Source organism: Talpa europaea, assembly GCF_964194135.1.
Source record: "Talpa europaea genome assembly, chromosome: 1".
NCBI lineage: Eukaryota > Metazoa > Chordata > Mammalia > Eulipotyphla > Talpidae > Talpa > Talpa europaea.
In genome coordinates, this window is record NC_140073.1 from 8,897,120 (window position 1) to 8,922,166 (window position 25,047).

At 40.4% G+C, this 25,047-nt stretch overlaps 2 protein-coding genes across 2 annotated transcripts; both read left to right on the forward strand.

Moving 5' to 3' along the window:
- Positions 1–4,511: 4,511 nt before the first annotated feature.
- LOC311171127 (olfactory receptor 5B3-like) lies at positions 4,512–5,450 on the forward strand (the record flags this gene model as incomplete). The annotated part of the gene is made up of 1 exon (XM_084233758.1): positions 4,512–5,450. One exon carries the CDS (start codon positions 4,512–4,514, stop codon positions 5,448–5,450), a length of 939 nt encoding a protein of 312 aa, XP_084089884.1.
- An 11,726-nt stretch (positions 5,451–17,176) lies between these two features.
- LOC311171107 (olfactory receptor 5B3-like) lies at positions 17,177–18,115 on the forward strand (the record flags this gene model as incomplete). The annotated part of the gene is made up of 1 exon (XM_084233716.1): positions 17,177–18,115. The coding sequence occupies one exon, from the start codon at positions 17,177–17,179 to the stop codon at positions 18,113–18,115; it is 939 nt and encodes a 312-aa protein (XP_084089842.1).
- Positions 18,116–25,047: the final 6,932 nt, after the last annotated feature.

Below are 25,047 nucleotides of genomic sequence, written 5' to 3' on the forward strand. Positions count from 1 at the left end.
CCTATTTACAATAGCTAAGCTTTGGAAACAACCCAAATGCCCAAAAATAGATGACTGGATCAAGAAGATGTGGTACATATACACCATGGAATATTACTCAGCGTTCAAAAAAGATAAACACATGCAATTTGCAGCAACATGGATGGAGCTGGAAGGGATCATGCTCAGCAAAATAAGCCAGAAAGAAAAAGAAAAATACCAGATGGTCTTACTTATAGCAGGAATCAAGAAAACCTAAATAAGGGATGAGGAAAAAGGAATAACTACAAGAAAGAAAAAATTAAAATCAACAAACAACTATGAACCAGACACACATATCGGGGGACAGGGAAAGGAGGGGTTCAGTTCAAAATAAGAGGGTTGCAATTGTATAGGGAATATAAAAATAAAATTAAAATAAAATAAAATAAAATTCCACTATAGATACAGGTGACAATGTGCATGGACTTAAGCTGAATTGTGTTTATGTGAAAAATGCCAGATTCATGTGCTATGGATTCTAAGACTCTAATGAAGGACATTCTTACAAAGGCAAAATTATATGAAATAAGTAGGTCAGTAATTATGGCAGCACTGACTCCAAAGAAGCTGAGGACCAAAACCTTTGGAAATACATTAAGACATGAGCATACTAATCTCTGCAACTGATTAATTAAAAAAGAAAATAATCTGAAAGAACAATGCAAACAGGTCTTTACAACATAAAATTATGTGATGTGGTTACCACAGGCAGTTTAATTATTGCATCATTTGGAAAGTAGAGTGAGGAGCCTCAGGTGCCCACATAGGGGACGTCCCCTGAGAACTTCATGTCTTTATAATCCACTCTGAGTCCCCAACCACAGACCTGCAGTGACTTTGGTAGCCTTGTTTACGATGGCCAGACTTTGGTCCAGCCCCTTTGAACATCATGTGTTCATCTGAATGCTGATGGTTTGCACATGCAGACCTTCCTCGGAACTCTGGATTTCCTACGAACTTGCAGCCATGGCCAAGGAAACACGACAAGGTAAAAATGATCCTGAATAATTGAAATGAAAACCCCTAAATGTTTAAGTTGTTTTACATACATTGGTTTGTGATTTGCAATTACATTCCCGTGGCCTGCAGGAAAGAGGTAATATTATTATGGCTATTTTATCAATAAGAGGAAAACAAGTGACCCGTCCAAAACCACAAGAGAACACATGGTAGATTCAGGACTTGAACCCATGTTAATGATTTTTTTCTCCATCCTTCCCTGCTCTAGAGACCTTGGAACCTGCGCCACTACTGCACAGAGCTTCTCCAACACAGTCTGTGCGTTATTCCCTGGCTGGATTTTTATTACACTCTCCGGGATTGAGTGTCCTTTGCTTTCCAGCGGAAGGTAAGCTTCTATATTCAATATGCTTTTAATGAAAGCTATAATTAAGCAAAAGTCATGGGGAAACTACTGTGATTTGTTGCACACACATATAGATATTTACAACAATTTCATTGAAATCTGAGGTGAAACTGGGGAGTGTCAAAACTTCCACTAACACAAACTTAGATGATGCTAGGGGACCCCACTGCTCCCTACAAAGGATGAGTAGAGTGGGGGGAATGTGATGCTGTGATTAGACAAAATTTCATCTAATCCACTACAAATCAGCATTGGCAATAAAAATAAAAAAAAACAGGATTGTGAAATGACTTGTTGAGGCTGCAAAAGGAACCAAAGTGAAATAGCAAAATTCAAATTTATTTCAACATTTTCTGCAGAATGGCATCCTTACTGTTTCTGTCTTATCCGCACATGTTGACAGTGTGTAATGAAACATTCAACTTTTGATTTGGTCAAAATAACTCTGACTTGAATCTTCTGCTACCTGTGTGATTGTAGACATGACAAAGTTAAACAAATTCTCAGTCTTTGATGGTGAAACCAAAATAAGAACGTCATCCATGACACCCAGACTTACAGGCACATATACATGCAAAGCTCTTTGCATTGTTTATTGCACATGTATGTGTTAACAGGGCTTGTGTATTTTTGCAAAGGCAAAGTGCTTTGGGCTAGACATCTGAAGTGAAGTCGCTGTGGCAGAGGATAAGGAATCACAGACAGCATCTGAGGCTGCCCTTTCAAAGGCAGCTGAGTCAAATTAGATAAACTAAAATACACGCCCTACAATAAAATATTTAACAACATAATATTTAGCTTAAAAGAAAATATGTAGGTTGGGGCCTCCCCTGTGGCGCAGTGGTTGAGTGCTGGGTTGCGAAGCTGCCAACAGCTGGTTCTGTTCCCGGCTGCTCCTCAGCCACTGGAGGAAAGTCCTACATGGCATGCAGACCTCCCCTGCCGCCCACTTCTCCCCTCAGCAGTGAACTTCGGTCCTTCTGCCTGCTCTGCCCCCCGCCCTCCCGCGCGTCTCACTTTACCCAGTGCTTGTATAAATAAAAAAAAAAATCTTTAAAAAAAATAGGTAAGTGAAAGGCAAGCTACAAACTACACTTTCATCCTCCATCTCAGTGATTCAAATATGGGAGACAGTGATGAAAACAGAATGAGTGTAAGAAAGGAGACTCCAAGGCATGGAAACTGACCATAGATCTCAGCATCTGGAAGTGATGGAGGAATTCAAGGGGAGAGATGGAGGTGGAGCACAATGGACTATGGTGGAGGATCATGATCATCCCGTGGTTCCAGAACCACCGGGACCACAACTGAGCAGGGATGCGCTATTGTGGGGGAAAAAAATGAACAAGGATGTAAAATAATGCAGTTCAGTTAAGAAAAACAAGGAGACTTAGAACTGATTAAAATATGGATTCCAAGGAGTAAGTTAAGAAAGGAGTACTATATAAAAGGGAAAACACCAGTGGTGCAGGGGACAAGAGTTCAGGAAGGTGTTGAACATCTGGTGCCCCTGGAGTGTGAGAAGAGGCAGATTAAAGAGGGAGGCTGCAGAACTTCAAAGCTCACACATGCCTGATGCCCCCTGTGTTTCCCGAAGCAACACAGAGGCCATCCTTCAGGTTAATAATACTTTCTGGCTCTACCCTTTGGCTACACACTCGATATGTTACTCATGTTTACACATCATCTCATTTAATACTCACAGTAGTGCCTTGAGTTAGGTCTCCTTTCTATCTTCTTTTTGTAGACAGATAAAACTAGGATGGAGGGCTTAGGATAGTGTAATTGTTCCAGGCAGTAAATGGGGGAGCTGATAAGCAGCTGTTCCATGAACACAAGTTCCAGCCCAGCGCTGAGTCCTCCCTCAGAAGCTCTCCACTGCAGACACACACATGCCCTCCCTACACCAGGCAGCCCACCACGTCCTGTGCACAGAAGCCTTAGTTACTTCACTGTGGATCCCCAAACACTAAGTTTTGCACAGTGGACATGATGAGTAATCGTAAAAGAGTTTTGTCTAATTTAATTGAAATGTAGGAAAGAGGATGAGACTTGGGAAACAATTAACTCTCAAGTCTCATTTTAAACATATTAAAGAATTAAACAGGTGAAGTGATCCACAGCGATTCCTTATTCACCAGCCTGGAATTCTAGAAAATTTATACATGAAATTCTGTATTGAAGTTCACATATTAGGTTCGGAAAGTTTGAGATACACACCCTTGCTATAATGAAACAAATAATGAGGTATATTAATATTAGATTTCCTAAATGTATCCACAGTTAACTCTCTATTCCTTTATTTGTTCTTGCTTTAGGACATCTGATTTCTGAACAACCCCCATGGTGAACACCACAGAAGTGACCGAGTTCATCCTCCTAGGACTGACCAAAGTCACAAATCTCAGAGTCCCACTTGTAATGGTCTTCACTCTTACATATGTCATAAATGTCATCGGGTAACTGTGGATGATCCTGTTGATTCTTTTGGACTCTCATCTCCAAACGCCCATGTACTTCTACTCAGTAACCTGTCTCTGATGAAGTTCTGTCACTCTACAGCTGTCATCCCTACAGTCATGCTTGGGTTGTTCATAGGAATTTAATCTAATTAATTCAAATTTAGGAAAGAGCACCAGACTTGGGATACACTCTACCCAGGAACAAAATTTGGCTTCCCAATGACTATATGTGGAACCATGAATAAATGACTCATTCTCTTGTGCCTGGCTATGTAAGGAAAATAATGACTACCCAGCCTGAGAAAAGGTTGAGAGGAACCAGTGAACACAGCTATAGAGTCCAAAGTTTGTCTAAGCAAAGCTGAGATCTCATTGTAAATTCCAGAATTCACAGTGAGACTTTTTCACTAAAATTCAATGTCTCAGTTTAAGAATGAAAAACTGGTGAGGTGATCCATGGCAAATCCTTCTTCATCAAGTTAGAATACTAGATATTTATACATGAAATTATGCATTGATGGTCATGTTTTAGGTACAGAGAGTCTGGAGACACATACTCTTGCTATTATGATATAATGACCTGGCATGTAAGCATTTAAGTTTCATTGCAATTTTGACAACTTACTCTCTGTTCCTTTATATCTGATTTCTAAACAGCTTCCATGGAGAACACCACAGAAGTGACCCAGTTCATCCTCCTAGGACTGACTGAATCCACAAAACTACGCATTCCACTTGTAATGATCTTCATTCTTATATATTCTGTAAATGCCATCGGGAACCTGGGGATGATCCTGTTGATTTTGTTGGACTCTCGCCTCCACAAGCCCATGTACTTCTTCCTCAGTAACCTGTCTCTGATGGACTTCTGTTACTCTACAGCTGTCACTCCAACGGTCATAGCTGGGTTGTTCATAGGAGACGTGGTCATCTCCTACAATGCATGTGCTGCTCAGATGTTCATTTTTGCAGCCTTTGCCTCTGGGGAACTTTTCCTCTTGGCTGCAATGGCCTATGACCGCTATGCAGCTGTGTGCAAACCCCTGCATTACACCACCATCATGCCCACTAGTGTGTGTGTAGCTCTTGCTACATTCTGCTTCGCTAGTGGTTTCCTGAATGCCTGCATCCATGTTGGGGAAACATTCAGTCTCACGTTCTGCAGCAACAATAAGGTCCATCACTTCTTCTGTGATATTCCACCAGTCATGTCTCTCTCTTGCTCTGATAAGCATGTTGCTGAGATGGTTCTTGTTTATGTAGACATTTTCGTTGTATGTTCTCCTCTTTTAGTTATCTTTGTATCCTACATGTTCATTTTTATCGCAATCTATAGGATGCCCTCTACTGCAGGCTATCAGAAGGCTCTGTCCACCTGTGCTTCTCACCTCACTGCTATCACCATCTTCTTTGGGCCGATCATCTTTATGTACTTACAGCCCAGCTCCAGCCATTCCATGGACAAAGACAAAATGTCGTCTGTGTTTTATACCATGGTAATCCCCATGCTGAACCCCATAGTCTACAGCCTGAGGAACAAGGAGGTCAAGAATGCATTCAAGAAGTTGGGTGAGAAGACAAAATTGTCTCTTGGATTTTGACTTTAACATTGTGTGGGGCATAATTAGCTTTCATGCCTCTCCATCATCTTCATGTACTGACTTATAATTTACAATACACCTAAGTCCTGAAGTGACACCCTCACCATTTCTAAAGGCTTTTGTCTAGAATGAGGAAAATTGACAACAATGCACGTCTAACAGAATGGCACAAACTAAGGGGAAGCACAAAATGTGTGTTTCTACACTTGAAAAATACATATTGAGGATATTTGCCTTATTCCCTTGTTCTGCATGTATTTTCTCTGCCATGGGCACTACAACCAAAAGGGCACATCAAATTAGCAGGAGATAAATGAGAGTATTATTTTTAACAGAACTGATTGAACTATTGAATTGGGATATTGATATATAAATTATATCACTTGTGTTTAATTGAAAAATAATCTGGGACTCCTAATTTAGGTAGAAAGGGATACACTCATTGTACTCTGTGTTAATTTCATTGGCATAATTTACTGAGAGACTATAGACTTAATATCATGCATGAATCACAAATTCTGATTTCTTGAGTCATTTTGTGAGCTTATATTTTCTCATTATACCTTTCAAAAGGAAAGTAGCCACAACAAATACAAGGAAGAAAAGTACAAGTATTTTCAATTTCTTCCTAGATGACTCCTAATTTGCACACATTGAAAAAATGCAGTGAAACACTAACAATATGTTTAAAGTCTACAAGTGCTTCGATGGTTAACCTTGCTTATAAAACTTAATTTAGTAAAGTTTCATTGTATCTTTTCACTCCTCCTGTTTGTTACACAGTTCATTCACAATGATTTTTTTCAAAATTTCCTCACAACTCCAAGCATGATTAAGTCCTTGCGATTTTGTCCTTGCTGGCTCCTCAATGGGGACTGTGAAGGTGCTGCTTCAATGACATTCTATCCCAGATGTTGTCTGCAAGAGCCGTCTTCATGGATTGATATTTGTAAGAAAGTGAGAAAATCATGAGGTTTTTCGCCTTCCACAATACAGACAGCCCATAACTGAAATGCTCAGGTGCACTGTCCTGGGCCATTTTAGTGCCCCTCATTGCCCTGTATCAACAGCCCCTAGTGGGATGTCAGGTGAATGATGTATCACCAGGTAGCCAGGTTGGGTGAAGTTGAGAGCCAACACTCCGGAAAGGAATACAGGTAACTATTAAGCAACCAAAAAGGGTCTCAAAAAAGACAAGCAAGCCTCTTAAGGTCAGTAAGGTCTTAAAGTTACCCATCCAAATGTGAGTGGATCTACTGAGAGCCGGTGTAGGTCATGCCAAGATACATATATGACCCAATGCATACTTGTTAGAGTTATGGATACAAGTATAGGAGGACCAGCAGCTCACTCCATAAGGAGACAGGCTACAGTGAAGTGAAAAGCTGGGGACTTCAGGACCCAGGCACATGACCTGTGCCTGGAGGATTATTTGCTGCCAACCCCAGCCTGGAGGAGGCCCTGTGTGCTTTGGATAGGATAAGGGCCAAGGGACACACCACAGTGTTGGGTGGGGACCGGAGGCCACATGAGGAGCTTGCTGTCCACTGGTTCCCAACCAATATGCAAACGGTTTTGGACTTAGTAGATATGGGGGTGAGTGTACTCTGTTATACAGGAACCCAGAGAAGTTTCAGACATCTGCTTGTTACACCTGATGGCTATGGAGGCCGGAGTGTCAAGGTGACAGCAGTGAGGTGATTCCTGGGGATTGGGTGATTATCCCCAAAGGAGTTTAAAGTGTATGTGTTGCCAATCTCGGACATGCTGTGGGAGGATGTATTATACGGCTTGTGACTGGAAACCACAGCTGGAGAATTTTGCCTTGGGATACGTGGGCAGAAGGAACTGTTGCACATGCATGCGAGTGTCCACCCACACAACTGCCAGTCCAGAGGTGAGTGACCAATACTAAACAGTATCGGTTGCCAGGTGGCCACAGAGAGATTACAGGCAAAATGACAGAGTTGGAGAAAGGGGCATTGTGTGTGCTGCCCACAACCTCGATAATTCAACTGAGTGGCTGGTGAAGAGACCTGACAGCTCTTGGCATATAACGGTACATTACCAAGGAGAAGAAAGTGGTGCTACCCTTGCATGTGGCAATGTCTTCAATGGCTGAATTGATGGGCTGTCTGAGTCACGAGCTGGGCACATAACACTTTGTAGTTTCTCTAGCTAATGATATCTTTTCCATTACTCCAGCACCAGAGAGTCTAGGCCACTTTGCCTTCACTTGGGAAGTCCACAGTGGACATTCACTGAGATTCCTTGGGATCACCTGAAAAGTCCTACACTGTGCCACGGGATGGTGGCAGCTGACTTGGCCCGGTGGGAGAGGCCATCCTTGATGTGCTTGTTCCATCATGTTGATGACACCTCATTGACCAGAGACTGTCTTGCAGATTTGGAAAAAGCTGTACCTCTCCCGTGGACACACCTGAAAACGTGTGGCCTGGGCTGAGCAGCATCTATTACAGTTGGTATTTCTTCTGCAGGTTATGAGTACTGGGTCCTCCGCTCCTCGTCAAGAGACTTGCAGAATGACACAATATTGTATGGTGAAAAAAACTTGATGAGGTGGAATTTAAGGAAAATGAATAAATCAGGCCATTTTTCACCTTCCACACAACACACATCCCTGGAATGCTCTGTCTCTCACCATTCAGATATCCAGCAAACAACCAAGAACCGTACATTGACAACAATGTCTTGGTGTGTGACTGTGGGCACCTAGCGTGTAAAAGGGGCTAGTGAATGGAGCTGTTGTTCTGCCTCTCTTAGTGCTGAAGTCTCTTCCTTGATCTGTCTGACTGACTGTGTGTATGGTCTCCTGTCTCATGATGAAAGCTCTGCAAACTACCCAAGGCTCCAAATTTTCTTCTCCTCTACATGAACTGACAATAAAACTAGCCTGGCCTAAAATGGCTGCGAGACACATGGCCTAACTCTGTAATTGCTCCCTCTGCACTAGACTCTACATTCCCAGATGTCTATCAGTGACATGGTGTTCATTATAACATGATCCTTGGACTAAAATATGTGTGTTGAAGAGTAGATTCTCAGTAAAATTTGACAACTGATGCATGAAATAAAGGTTGGAGTCTAATGGTGCCATGTGCTGATTCTTTGAACGACTGATTATAGTGTTTCCCCTATAACTTAGATCTGTCAGACTTCAATAGCACTCCCAGCTATTGAACAGGATGGCTTCTTAGAAATCCAGCTCAAGAGTGTCATCTCTAACCACTTCATGAGCAGAATCTCATTTCAATTTTTGAACTCTTCTATGAGGGTACACAATATTATTACCCCTCCACTTATAGGTGGTATAGTGAAGTGTAGAGAGATTAAACTACTTGGCTACGATTGTCCTGTAAACCTTGACAGAACTAGCACTGAAAGATAGTTCTCCACAACAACACAGCTCACAATTGTGACAACCACACTTGAATACCTTCATAAAAGGGATAAGTCTGCCTAGGGTGTTGTTAGTGCATGTGCTGTGCTAACATACATGTAAAGAGGTATGAACCTATCCCCCTAAATCTTATAGTGTAGTAAACCTCAACACAGTGTTATATGTCACAGCAAAAAATAATAGTAATATTAAACATTCATCTAGAAAATTAAAGATGCTGAAATGATTTTAAAAAAGAGCTAAATAGATACTCTAAAAACATACAAGGAGAAACCCACAAGGTGCAACAAACCTCTCCTGCCTCGCCCAATGCTCCCCTCAGCAGTGTTCAGTCCATCTGCCTGTACTGCTCCCTGCTCTGTTTCTGGTGAATTCTCCCACCCTCCTGTGCCTCTGATCTGTACTCCAGTTCTTGTATAAATAAATAAATAAAATCTTTAAAAATAAATAAATAAAAATATGCATGGCCAAGCAGTGCATTAAAAAGTGCTCATCATATCTTACCATTAGGGAAGCACAGACCAAAACTTCCTTGAGACATCAGCTCACCCCTGTGAGAATGGTCCATCTCATAAAGTCCTGCAACATGTGATGATGAAGGTTTGGAAGAAAAGGGACCTCATGCACTCTTGGTGGGAATGAGTCATCCACAGTGTTGTGAAACATTGTTACCTCAATAAGAAATACGACTATCCTGAAGAATTTAGTGAAGTTACAGGGACAAGATCGGCATGCAAAATTCAGATGTTCTATTCTCAAGCAATGAACACTGACAAAGAAATTCAGGAAGCAACTGCATTCACAATAAATCTAAAGAGTAAATAAACCATTGAGAGATAAAATTAACCAAAGATATGACTGAATTGTACTCTGAAATTTTTGAATAACGTTGAAAAGAATCTTAATAGATCTAAATAAATTTAAAGTACCCTATGTTTAAGATAGTTTTTCTTAGTCTTGTTGTGAGCTGTAGCACTTTGCTTCATAAGTTTTCTAGAAAAAAGACTTTGTTGTAAGATGAAGTCTCTGAATCTCCAATTTTATCTGTGATCCTGAGTAGTGTGACAGGTATTTCTCTGAACTCCACAATTGCCTCACCATGTTCTTCACTCAACATTCACTCATAAGCCTTTGAAGTATTTTCCAGAGTTCTAGCAAATTTCTTTCATAGGGTATTTGCTTGATGTTTCAGAGATCTATAAAGAGATGGACCCTTGAAACATACTAATTGCTTTTTGATGCCTTTCTTTTTAAAGGACACTGATTATTACATCTGGGCTCACCAAATACTCCAGGTAAATACCTCATTGTAGTACTCTTACTCTAATTACATATGCAAAGTACAAATTGATTTCTACCAAAAAATGTACAAAGTAGGTTCTGACTCATGCAATATTTACAGAATCCAGGAACTGACCTGACATGTGTGAGAAAGTTTATTCAGCCCCTGCTGATTCCTTTTCACAGACTCTTCCCCGTGCCCATCACCCTGGAGACTGGCCAAGAGCACCCTCTGGGTGCTCATCCAAGGCTATGAGGCTTCCCATCGACAGCTGCACTGTCAACACATGAAGCCTCTTCAATCCCTGTAGTGGGGGAGGGATAATGGACAGTAATGGGTCTGCTTCATCGCACCCAGAATGACACATGCCAATTCTTTCTAAGTTCATGCTCTACAACTGAAACATGACACATTGTACCCAAAAAGGGCAGGCACATGTAGGGAAGCAGATGTAATATTTAAACACCACTATTTTATAACCCAAACTGCAATAATGTTTACTAAAAGTACTATTGAACATTTCAGAACACCTGATGTATGTTAGATACTTTCTCTGGTCTGTCTGTATGGGACCTGCAAATCTTATCCTAGGAGGATGTCTAGGAGGATCCCTATGCAATTATCCTAGGAGAATGCCTGATGCAATTATCTCCCTCTCACACATGAGATGCTGAAGTTAGATGAATGCATTATTTAAACAATTGATGCCAAGGCAACTTTTACATAGAGCAAACTAGTAACCACCGCACATGCCTGCAGGTGGAAGCTGTGATTCTTCAGTTTGGGAGTATAAGTTTAGAGACCACTCAGGGGAAAGATTGGATCTATGGGTTTTTGTGAAAAGGAAAACATTTTCTAACCATGATTATAGTGGTAATGCAAATTGAATGATAAAACACATTTTTAAAGGTACTCAATAAGACATCTTCCACAAAGATTAGAAATGAAAATAAAGTATAAATGAAATTAAATTTTAACATGGAAAGTATCTCATGTTGTACTATTTACTGCAACCAACATATAAAAGAAACCCAAATGCCTCAAAAAGATAAATGCAACTAAAAGCTGTGAAGTATTTACACAATAGAATATTACTCAGCAATCAAAAAAGAAAAACTGATGCCATCTGTGGCAACATGAATGGAGCTGGAAGGGATTATGCTAGCTGAAATAAGTCAGAAGGACAAAGATAAATATCAGATGATATTACTTATATGTGGTATACCGAGAAATCAAAAAAAGTCAAGAAAAAGTCAAAATTAGCAAGCTGACCATAGATGAGGCATACAACAAAGGAGAGGAAAAGAGAGCATTCAGAACAGCAGAGGAGAGGGGTAAAAACAAGGAATGGTGGTGATGGTTCATGAGTAATATGGTGGTGGGAGAACTATGGTGACTACAATGACGTAAGAAAAAAGTTTTCATTAACAGTTATTTTTTTTAAATAAAGAACCTAGTGCTGCAAAGATGTGAGGTTTACATTAGAATATGTTTGCTGTTGGGAATGTAATGTTTTGAGACACGGTTTTGAATTTAGGTTTATTTACCACAGTTTCAAAAACAACTCCCTGATATTAACCCAAATGAAATAAAAACCTTTGTTTGCACAAAAATTTTAGCCAGGCTTTTATATTAGCTTTGTTTATAATCACCAGACTAGAAACAATATGAAAGGTTCTCAACAGAGGTAAGAAGAAAATGTAAACATAACATTCACAACAAGGACTACTACTTTACAATTTAAAATTCCACTATAATCAGTCCTTTATCATTAGCATTGTGTACAAAAATTTTTCCAATCAGTGGGGTTTCTCTTTGTTTTGGTTGCTGTCACTTTTGCTGTGCAGAAGCTCTTTAATTTGACGTAGTCCCAGCTGTTTATCTTTGCCTTCACTATCACTGCTTTGGGTGGTGTGTCTGTAAAGATGTCTTTGAGGTGCATGTCATGTAGTATTTCGCCTGTATTTCCTTCTACGTATTTTATGGTTTCAGGTCTTATGTCTACCTCTCTAATCCAATTTGAGTTGGTTTTTGTGCATGGTGTGAGGTAGTAGTCACGTTTCATTCTTTTGCATGTAGTGACCCAGTTTTCCCAGCACTATTCATTGAACAAACATTCTTTGCTCCAGCGCATATTCCTTGCTCCTTTGTCAAACATTAGTTGACCATAAACCTGTGGGTTTATTTCTGGGTTTTCTTTTCGGTTCCATTGGTCTGTGTGTATGTTCTGGTTCCAATACCTACAAACAGCTGACGAGACCCAACAGAAACAAAGAAAATAATCCAGTCAAAAAAAAGGGCAGAAGAGCTAAAAAGAAACTTCTCCAAAGAAGAAATACAAATGGCCACCAGACATATGAAAAAAAGTTCAATATCACTTGCAGTCAGGGAAATGCAAATCAAAACTACAATGAGATACCATCTCACACCAGTGAGAATGGTACATATTAAAAAAACTAGCAACAATAAATATTGGTGAGGTTGTGGAGAAAAAGGAACTCTCCTAGATTGCTGGTAGGAGTGCAAACTGGTCCAACCACTATGGAAAGCTGTGTGAAGAACCTCAACCTACTAAAGATAGAGCTTTCATATGATCCAGCAATTCCCCTCCTAGGTATTTACCCAAAGGACACAGAAACATTAATTCCAAAGAACACCTGCACCCCTATGTTAATAGCAGCCCTATATACAATAGCTAAGCTTTTGAAACAACCAAATGCCCAAAAATAGATGACTGGATCAAGAAGATGTGGTCCATATACACCATGGAATATTACTCAGCATTCAAAAAAAAAATAAACACATGCAATTTGCAGCAACATGGATGGCGCTAGAAGGGATCATGCTCAGCGAAATTAGCCAGAAAGAAAAATAAAAATACCGGACGGTCTCACTCATAGCAGAAATCTAGAAAACTTAAATAAGGGACCAGGAAAAGAATAACTATAAAAGAAAAAATCAAAATACACAAACAGTTATGAACCAGAGACACACTATGGGGGTGGGGGGTGGGAAAAGGAGCGATTGGGGTCAAAATAAGGGGGGTTGCAATTGTATGGGGAATATAAAAATAAAATTTAAAAAAATAAAATAAAATTCCACTATAGATACAGGTGACAATGTGCATGGACTTAAGCTGAATTATCTTTAAGTGAAAAATGCCAGATTCATATGCCTGGGATTCTAAGACTCTAGTGAAGGACATTCTTACAAAGGCAAAATTATATGAAATAAGCAGGTCAGTAATTATGGCAGCACTGACTCCAAAGAAGCTGAGGGACCATAACCATTGGAAATATATTAAGACATGAGAATACTAATCTCTGCAACTGATTAACTAAAAAAAGAAAATAATCTGGAAGAACAATGCAAACACATCTGTACACCATAAAAATATGTGATGTGGTTTCCACAGGCAGCTTGATTATTGCATCATTATGAAAGTACAGTGAGGAGTCTGAAATGCCCACATAGGGGACATCCCCTGAGAACTTCATGTCTTTATAATCCACTCTAAGTCCCAGTCCACAGACCCGCGGTGACTCTGGTAGCCTTGTTTACAATGGCCAAACTTTGGTCCAGCCCCTTTGGATATCATGTGTTCATCTGAATGCTGATGGTTTGCACATGCAGACCTTCCTCGGATCTCTGGATTTCCTATGAACTTGAAGCCATGGCCAAGGAAACACGACAAGGTAAAAATGATAGTGAAGACATGAAATGAAAACCCCTAAATGTTTAAGGTGTTTTAAGGAGATTGGTTTGTGACTTGCAAATACATTCCTGTGGCCTGCAGGAAAGAGGCAATGCTATGACGGCTATTTTATCAATAAGGGGAGGCAGAGACCCTTCCAAAACCACAAGAGAACACATGGTAAATTCAGGACTTGAACCCATGTTAATGATTTTTCCTCCATCCTTCCCTGCTCTAGAGACCTTAGAACCTGTGCCACTACTGCACAGAGCTTCTCCAACACAGTCTGTGTGTTATTCCCTGGCTGGATTATTATTACACTCTTCAGGATTGACTGTCCTTTGCTTTCCAGCGAAAGGTAAGATTCTATATTCAATATGCCTTTAACGAAAGCTGTAATTCATGCAAATGTTGTGGGGCAGCTACTGTGATTTGTTGCACACACACATAGATATTTTCAACAATATCCTTGAAATCTGAGGTCAAACTGGAGAATGTCAAAATGGCTCAGAGGTTGAGCCTGGGTTGCGAGGCTGCCCACATTAAAAAAAAAAGAATAGAAAACAAAACTTCCACTAACACAAAGTTATATGATGCTATGGACCACACTGCTCCCTACAAAGGGTGAGTTGAGTGGGGGGAATGTGATGCTGTGATTAGACAAAATTTCATCTAATCCATACAAATCAGCATTGGTGATAAAAAGAAATAAAACCTGGATAGTAAAATGACTTGTTGAGGCTGCAAAAGGAATCAAAGTGAAATAGCAAAATCCAAATTTATTTCAACATTTTCTGCAGAATGGCATCCTTACTGTTTCTGTCTTATCCAAACATGTTGACAGTGATGTAATGAAACATTGAACTTTTGATTTGGTCAAAATAACTCTGAAACTTGAATCTTCTTCAAGCTGTGTGATTGTAGACACGACAAAGTTAAACAAATTTTCAGTCTCTGATGGTGGAACTAAAATGAGAACGTGATCCATAACACCCAGACTACACACACTTATATGTACAAAGCTCTTTGCATTGCCTATTGCACATGTATGTGTTAACAGGGCTTGTGTAATTTTGCAAAGGCAACACACTTTGGGCAAGGCATCTGATGTGAAGTCGCCAGGGCAGAGGCTAGGGAATCGCAGACAGCATCTGAGCTGCCCTTTCAAAGGCAGCTGAGTCAAATTAGATAAATTAAAATACTGGCCCTACAATAAAATATTCAACAACATAGTATTTTGCTTAAAAAACTGTGTAAGGCTAAAGGCAAGCCACAAACTGCACTTTCATCCTCCATCTCTGAGATTCAAATATGGGAGACAGTGATGAAAACAGAATGAGTGTAAGAAAGGAGACTCCAAGGCATGGAAACTGACCATAGATCTCAGCATCCGGGAGTGATGGAGGAATTCAAGGGGAGAGATGGGGGTGAAGCACAATGGACTATGGTGGAGGATCATGATCATCCTGTGGTTCCAGAACCACCGGGACCACACCTGAGCAGGGATGCTCTATTGTGGGAAAAAAATGAACAAGGATGTAAAATAATGGCAGTTCAGTTAAGAAAAAAAAGGGGACTTAGATATGATTAAAACATGGATTTCAAGGAATAAATTAAGAAAAGAACTACATAACAGGGAAAAGCACCAGTGGTGCAGGGGACAGAGAGTTCTGGAAGGTGTTGAACATCTGGAACCCCTGGAGTGTGAGAGGAGGCAGATTAAAGAGGGAGGCTGCAGGACTTCAAAGCTCACTCATGCCTGACGCCCAATGTGTTTCCCGAAGCAACACAGAGGCCATCCTTCAGGTTAATAATACTTTCTGGCTCAACCCTTAGGCTACACACTCGATATTTTAGTCATGTTTACACATCATCTCACTTAATACTCACAGTAGTACCCTGAGTTAGGTCTCATTTCTATCTTCTTTTCATAGACAGATAAAACTATGTTGGAGGGCTTAGGCTAGTGTCATTATTCCAGGTAGTAAATGGGGGGCTGATAAGCAACTGTTTCATGAACACAAGTTCCAGCCCAGTGCTGAGTCCTCCCTCAGAGGCTCTCCACTGCTGACACGCACATGCCCTCCCTACACCAGGCAGCACACCATGTCCTGTGCATAGAAGTCTTAGTTACTTCACTGTGGATCCCCAAACACAGAGTTTTGAGCAGTGGACATGATGAGTAATTGTAAAAGAGTTTTGTCTAATTTAATTGAAATGCAGGAAAGAGGATCAGACTTAGGAAATAATGAACTCTCAAGTCTCAATTTAAACATATTATAGAATTAAACAGGTGAAGTGATCCACAGTGATTCCCTATTCGCCAGTTTAGAATTCTAGAAAATTTATACATGAAATTTTGTATTGAAGTTCACATATTAGCTTCGGAAAGTTTGAGATACACACCCTTGCTGTAATGAAACAATGACCGAGGTATATAAACATTAGGTTTCCTAAATGTATCCACAGTTAACTCTCTATTTCTTTATTTGTTCTTCCTTTAGGACATCTGATTTCTAAACAACCCCCATGGTGAACACCACAGAAGTGACCGAGTTCATCCTCCTAGGACTGACCAAAGTCACAAACCTCAGAGTCCCACTTGTAATGGTCTTCACTCTTACATATGCCATAAATGTCATTGGGTAACTGCGGATGATCCTGTTGATTCTTTTGGACTCTCATCTCCCAACGCCCATGTACTTCTACTCAGTAACCTGTCTCTGATGGAATTCTGTCACGCTACAGCTGTCACCCCTATAGTCATGGCTGGGTTGTTCATACGAGTTTAATCTAATTAATTAAAATGTAGGAAAGAGTGTGAGACTTCGGAAACACTCCACCCAGGAACAAAATTTGGCTTCCCAATGACTATATGTGGAACCATGAATAAATGACTCATTCTCTTGTGCCTGGCTATGTAAGAAAAATAATGACTACCCAACTTCATAAATTGTTGAGAGAATCAGTGAACACAGCTGTAGTGTCTGAAGCTTGTCTAAGGGAAGCTGAGCTCTCATTGTAAATTCCAGAATTGCACAGTGAGATATTTTCGCTAAAATTTCAAGTCTCAGTTTAAGAATGAAACACTGGGGAGGTAACCCATGATGATTCCTTATTCATCAAGTTAGATTTCTAGATATTTATACATGAAATTATGCACTGATGGTCACATTTTAGGTTCAGAGAGTCTGGAGACACATACTCTTGCTGTTATGAAATAATAATCCTGGCATGTAAGCATTTATGCTTCGTTGTAATTTTGGCATCTAACTGTCTGTTCCTTTATATCTTATTGCTGTAAGTTATCTGATTTCTAAACATCCTCGATGGAGAACACCACAGAAGTGACACAGTTCATCCTCTTAGGACTGACCAAATCCACAAAACTACACATCCCACTTGTAATGGTCTTCACTCTTATATATTCTGTAAATGTCTTTGGGAATCTGGGGATGATCCTGTTGATTCTGTTGGACTCCCGTCTCCACAAGCCCATGTACTTCTTCCTCAGTAACCTGTCTCTGATAGACCTCTGTTACTCTACAGCTGTCACCCCTACGGTCATAGCTGGGTTGTTCATAGGAGACCTGGTCATCTCCTACAACACATGTGCTGCTCAGATGTTCATTTTTGCAGCCTTTACCACTGGGGAACTTTTCCTCTTGGCTGCAATGGCCTATGACCGCTATGCAGCTGTGTGCAAACCCCTGCATTACACCACCATCATGCCCACAAGTGTGTGTGTAGGTCTTGCTATAGTCTGCTACGCTGGTGGTTTCCTCAATGGCATCATCCATGTTGGGGAAATATTCAGTCTCACATTCTGCAGCAAAAATAAGGTCCATCACTTTTTCTGTGATGTTCCAGCAGTCATGTCTCTCTCTTGCTCTGATAAGCATGTTGCTGAAATGGTTCTTGTTTATGTAGACATCTTCGTTGTATGTTGCCCTCTTTCAATTATCTTTGTATCCTACATGTTCATTTTTATCGCAATCTATGGGATGCGCACAACTGCAGGCTATCAGAAGGCTCTGTCCACCTGCGCTTCTCACCTCACTGCCATCACCATCTTCTTTGGGCCAATCATCTTTATGTACTTACAGCCCAGCTCCAGCCATTCCATGGACAAAGACAAAATGGCGTCTGTGTTTTATACTATGGTCATCCCCATGTTGAACCCCATAGTCTACAGCCTGAGGAACAAGGAGGTAAAGAATGCATTCAAGAAGTTGAGTGAGAAGACAAAATTGTCTCTTGGATTGTGACTTTAACATTTTGTGGGTCATAATTGGCTTTCATGCCTCTCGATAGTCTTCATATACTGACTTATACTTTACAATACACCTAAGTCCTGAAGTGATGCCCTCACCATTTCTAAAGGCTATTGTCTAGAATGAGGAAAGCTGACAACAATGCACATCTAACAAAATGACACAAACTAAGGGGAAGCACAAAATGTGTGCTTCTACATTTGAAAAATACATATTGAGGATATTTGCCTTATTCCCTTGCTCTGCATGTATTTTCATTGCCGTGGGCACTACAACCAAATGGGCACATCAAATAAACAAGAGGTAAATTAGAGTATTATTTTTAACAAAACTAATTGAAACATTGAATTGGGATATTGATATATAAATTATATCAGTGTGTTTAAAAATAATCTACAACTCATAATTTAGGGGGAAAGGGAAACACTCATAGTACTCTGTTTTATTTCATTGGCATAATTTATTGAGAGACTATAGACTTAACATCATACATGAATCACAAATTCTGATTTCTTGAGTCATTTTGTGAGCTTGTATTTTCTCATTATACCTTTCAAAAGGAAAATAGCCATAACAAATACAAGGAGCTACAAGAGCAGGTTTAGGTCATGCCAAGATACATACATGACCCAATGCATACTTGTTAGAGTTATGGATACATGTGTGAGAGGGCCAGCAGTTCACTGCCATAAGGAGACAGGCTACAGTGAAGGGAAAAGCTGGGGACTCCAGAGCCCGGGCACATGCCCTGTGTTTGGAGGATTATTTGCTGCCAACCCCAGCCTGGGAGGACGCCCCGTGTGCTTTTGATAGGATAATGGTCAAGTGACACACCCATATGTTTGGGTGGGAACCAGAGGCCACATATGGAGCTTGCTGTTCACTGGTCCCCAACCAATATGCAAAGACATGGGGGCATGTATACTCTTGTTATGTGGGAACCCAGAGAAGTTTCAGACATCTGCTTGTTACACCTGATGGCTATGGAGGCGGGTGTGTCAAGGTGAATCAGTGAGGTGATTCCTGGGTATTGGGCTATTATCCCCAAAGGAGTATAAAGTGTATGTGTTGCCAATCTCGGAGACATGCTGTGGGTGGATGTACTGTACGTCTTGTGGCTGGAAACCACAGCTGGAGAATTTTGCCTTAGGATACATGGGCAGAAGGCAGTGTTGCACCAGCATGCTAGTGTCACCCACACAACTGCCAGCCCCGAGGTAGTAACCAACCTAAACAGTATCGGTTGCCAGGTGGCCACCGAGAGATTACAGGCACAATGGCAGAGTTGGAGATAGGGGCATTGTGTGTGCTGCCCACAGACTCTATAATTCGCCTGAGTGGCTAGTGAAGAAGCCTGATGGCTCTTTGCGTATACCAACATTCCTGAGTTGAAGAAAGTGGTTCCACCCTTGCTTGCGACGATGTCTTCAATGGCTGAATTGATGGGCTGTCTGAATCTTGAGCTGGGCACATAGCACTTCGTAGATCCTCTAGCTAATTTCTTTTCCATTGTCCCAGCACCAGAGAGTCTAGGCCAGTGGACATTCACTGAGTTTCCTTGGGGTCACCTGCACAGCCCTACTCTGTGCCACAGGTTGGTGGCAGCTGACTTGGTCCGGTGGGAGAGGCCATCCTTGGTGCACTTGTTCCATCATGTTGATGACACATTATTGACCAGTGATTGTCTTGCAAATTTGGAAAAAGCTGTACTTTTCCTGTGGACACACCTGAAAACATGTGGCCTGGGCTGAGCTGCACTCTGTTACAGTTCCTATTTCTTTTGCAGGTTATGAGTACAGTGTCCTCCACTCCTCATCAAGGGAACTGACAGAAGAATGACATATATTGTACAGTGGAAAAATCCTGATGAGGTGGAATTTAAGGAAAATGAGTGAATCAGGCTATTTTTCACCTTTCACACAACTCACATCCCATATCTGAAATGCTCTGTTTCTCACCATTCAGACATCTAGCAAATAACCAAGGGCTGTACATTGGCAACAATGTCTTGGTGTGTGACTGTGGGCACCTAGTGTGTAAAAGGGGCTAGTGAGTGGAGTTGCTGTTCTGCCTCTCTTAGTGCTGAAGTCTCTCCCTTGATCTGTCTGCCTGACTGTGTGTATGGTCCCCTGTCTCATCATGAAAGCTCTGCAAACTCTACCAAAGACTCCAAATTTTCTTCTCCTCTACAAGAACTGACAGTAAAACTGGCCTGGCCTAAAATGGCTGCGAGACACATGGCCTAACTCTGTAAGAGTTCCCTCTACACTGGACTCTAAATTCCCAGACATCAGTGACATGGAATTCATAATAACATGATACTTGGACTTAAATATGTGTGTTTAAGAGTAGATTCTCTGTAAAATTTGATAACTGATGTGTGAAATAAAGGTTGGAGTCTAAGTGTCCCATGAGTTGATTCTTTGAACAACTGATTATAGTGCTTCCCCAATAACGTAGATCTTCCAGACTTCAGCAGTACTCCAAGCTATTGAACAGGATTGCTTCTTAGAAATCCAGCTCTAGAGTGTCATCTCAAACCACTTCATGAGCTGAACCTCATTTCATCTTTTGAACTCTACTATGTGGGTACCCAATATTATTACCCCTCCACTTATAGATGGTATACTGAAGTGTAGAGAGATTAAACTACTTGGCCAAGATCGTCCTGTAAACCTTGACAGAACTAGCACTTAAAGATAGTTCTGCAGCCCACGCCAAGCCCCTTCTGGCCTACAGTCCGAGCCCAGAGGAGAATGGCACCCACCGCCAGGGCAGACCGGGTGCACAGGGGAGTGCGTCCCCACATCGGCATTTTAGAACAGGGACCTTCTTCAGTAAATACTGCTTGAAACTGGCAAAAGCCTCCCGGAGGAGCCAGAGGTGAGTTGGGAAGTTTGCCCAAGATGCCGGCCAGTACCAGCAACACAGTGTCCCAAGGAATACGGCAAATTAGAAAACAGGCAGTAGGGAGTAGAAAAACCACATGCAACCCAGAAACTCCTCAGAAAGAAGCACACCACAAAAAGAAAACCACCTACCAGATTGCAACGACAGTAACTTGGAAGAACTTCTGAACCCTCCAGAATGAGAATTTAAAATTGCCTTGATTAAAAAACTGACAGAAGTCATAAAGGAAAACAATGATAAGGAAAAAATAATTAACAATCAGAAAAATGAAATTGAGTCCCTAAAGAGGGATGTAAAAGAAATGCAGGAGATCAAAGAATTATTGGAGGTGCTAAAGAACTCTGGGAAAAGCAATGAAAGCAGAATAGATGAAATGGAAGAATGAACAAGTACTCTTGAAGACACAGAAATAAAAAGAACTAAAACAGAAAAGGAAAGAGAAGTATGAAGGAAAAAGACCGAAGAAAGACTTCGGGAACTATCTGACTCCATGAGGAAAGGAAATATAAGAGTTACAGGAGTCCCAGAAGGAGCGGAGAAAGATGTAGGAACAGAGAAAATATTCAAGGAAAAAAATGGAAGAGAACTTCCGAAATGTGAAGAAGGAGCTGAAAATTGATATACAAGAAGCAAGAAGAGCACCAAACTTCCATGATGAAAGGAAAAATACAGCAAGACACATAATAGTAAAGCTCCCAAGAATCCAAGACAAGGGAAAAATAATGAAGCTGACAAGAGGGAAGAAATAGATAACATTCAAAGGAAAACCAATCAGACTGACATCAGACTTCTCCGAAGAAACACTACAGGCAAGGGGAATATGGAGGGACATAGTCAACAGACTCCAAGAAAACAGATGCCAACCAAGAATATTCTATCTCCAAAGCTCTCCTTCCCCTATGAAGAAAGAAAAAGGACCTTCCCAGACAAACAGAAACTCTGGAATTTCATTACAACTAAAACCCCACTCCAAAAAAATACTACAAGGAGTCCTAAAGCCAGAACCTCAGAGGGATGAATAACAACAAAAGAAGGCCAAAAAAAAGTTATTAAAATAGTAAATAAATGAAATCAAAGGAAAGACAAACACAATGGCAAATACAGATGCTAACATATCAACATTAACTCTAAATGTGAATGGAGGGCCTCCCCGGTGGCGCAGCGGTTGAGCGCTGGGTTGCGAAACTGCGCGCGGCCTCTGCGGCGCCGGTTCGATCCGCGGCTGCTCCCCGGCCACCAGAGGAGGGTCCCACATGGCGTGCAGACCTCTCCTGCCACCCGCTGCTCCCCTCAGCAGTGTACTTCGGTCCTTCTGCCTGCTCTGCTCCCCGCTCTGGCTCTGGTGAATTCTCTCACCCTCCCGCGCTTCTGACTGTACACAGTGCATGTATAAACAAAACAAACAAACAAACCAGCAAACAAATAAATAAAGCATGCCTCTATAAAAAAAAAAAAAAAAAAAAAATTAAAAAAAAAAAAAAAAATAAATGTGAATGGACTAAACTCTTCAATAAAAAGACACAGAGTCGCAGGCTGGATTAAGAAACAAAACCCAACCTTTTGCTATCTCCAGGAAACACATTTAGCTACAAAAGATAAAAATAGACTCAAAGTTAAAGGATGGAAAGCAATCCTACAAGCAAATGGACCAAAAAAGAAAGCAGGAACAGCTATACTTATCAGACAAAACAGATTTCAAACTCAAAAAGATAAAAAGAGACCCCAACAGTCACTACATTATGATCAAGGGGACAATACTTCAAGAAGAAATAACACTCATTAACATATACTCACCAAACGAAGAAGCACCAAAATATATCAGACAACTATTGTCATCTTTGAAAACAGACATCAGAGAAAACACATACATAGTGGGAGACTTCAACACACCACCATCAACAATGGATAGATCAACGAGACAAAAAAATAAGTAAAGACACTAAGGCTCTAAATAAGGATCTAGAGAGCTTGGGCTTAACAGACATCTATAGAACACTAAACCCAAAAAAATGTGAGTACACATTTTTCTCAAGCGCACACGGATCATTCTCCAGGATCGATCACATACTGGGACACAAGACAAACATCAACAGATACACCAAAATTGAAATCATACCAACCATCTTTTCTGAACATGAAGGCATCAAACTAGAAATAAACCATAAAAAGAAGGCAAGGTACTCTCCTACCTCATGGAGATTGAAACCCAAACTTCTGGAAGACCACTGGACTAACAAAGAGATCAAAGAAAAAATTAAAAAATACTTTGAATTGAATGACAAGGAGGACACCATTTCCTAAATGTATGGGATGCAGCAAAAGAAGTAATAAGAGGAAAATATATAGCAATAGAAGCTCACATCAAAAAACAAGAAAGAACTCAAAGAAACAACCTAATCTCGAAGCTCAAAGATCTAGAAAAAGAACAACAAAAAAACCCCAAAACCAGTAGAAGAAAAGAAATAATAAAAACCAAAGCAGAAATAAATGAAATTGAAACTAAAAAAACAATCCAAAAGATCAATGAAACCAAGAGCTGGTTCTTTGAAAAAATAAATAAAATAGACAAACCCCTAGCCAGGCTCACAAAGGAAAAAAGGGAGAAAGCACAAATACACAGGATCATAAATGAAAGAGGAGAAATCACAACGGACACAGCAGAAATCAAAAGGATAATCAGTGACTACTATGAACAGTTATATGGAAACAAGTTCAACAATCTAGAGGAGATGGACAAATTCCTACAACTCTACAATCACCCAAAGCTAGATAAAGAAGAAATAGAACACCTAAACAGACCAATTATAAGCAGCGAAATTGAAATGGTAATCAAAAACCTCCCCAAAAACAAAAGCCCAGGACCTGATGGATTTACAAATGAATTCTACCAAACATTCAGAGACGAATTAGTGCCTATCCTTCACAAACTCTTCCAAAAAATTGAGAAGGAAGGGATAATACCAAACACGTTCTATGAAGCCAATATTACACTAATACCAAAACCGAATAAGGACAACACAAAAAAGGAAAACTATAGGCCAATCTCCCTAATGAACACTGATGCAAAAATCCTCAATAAAATTTTAGCTTCAGAATCCAACAATGTATCCATAAGATAATTCACCACGACCAAGTTGGATTCATTCCAGGGGCACAAGGATGGTTTAACATCCGAAAATCAATCAACGTTATCCAACACATCAACAAAAAGAAATATAAAAACCATATGATAATATCAATAGATGCTGAGAAAGCTTTCGACAAAGTGCAACACACATTCATGATAAAAGCCCTTGAAATTCTTGGGATACAAGGAACGTACCTCAACATCATAAAGGCCATCTATGACAAGCCAACAGCCAGTATCATTCTCAATGGTGAAAAGCTGAAAGCAATTCCATTAAGATCTGGAACAAGACAAGGATGTCCACTCTCACCACTGCTTTTCAATATAATACTGGAAGTCCTAGCCAGAGCAATAAGACAAGAGAAAGACATCCAAGGAATCCAAATAGGAAAAGAAGAAGTCAAACTATCACTATTTGCAGATGATATGATAATATACATAGAGAACCCCAAAATCTCCACAGAAAAACTAATTCAACTCATCAATCAATTCAGTAAAGTGGCAGGATACAAAATCAACACGCAAAAGTCAGTAGCCTTCCTAGACACAAACAATAAATCTGAAGAAGAAGAAAGCAAAAAAACTATCCCTTTTGTTATTGAAACAAAAAAAATCAAATATTTGGGAATAAATCTAACAAAAGAGGTAAAGGACCTATACAAAGAAAACTATAAAACACCGTTAAAAGAAATAGAAGAAGACACAAAGAAATGGAGAGACATCCCCTGCTCATGGATTGGAAGAATAAACATTATTAAAATGGCCATCCTTCCAAAAGCAATATACAGATTCAATGCTATTCCAATCAAAATCTCAATGGCATTCTTCAAAGAAATAGAACAATTATTGATGAAATTCATATGGAATCACCAAAAACCCCGAATAGCCA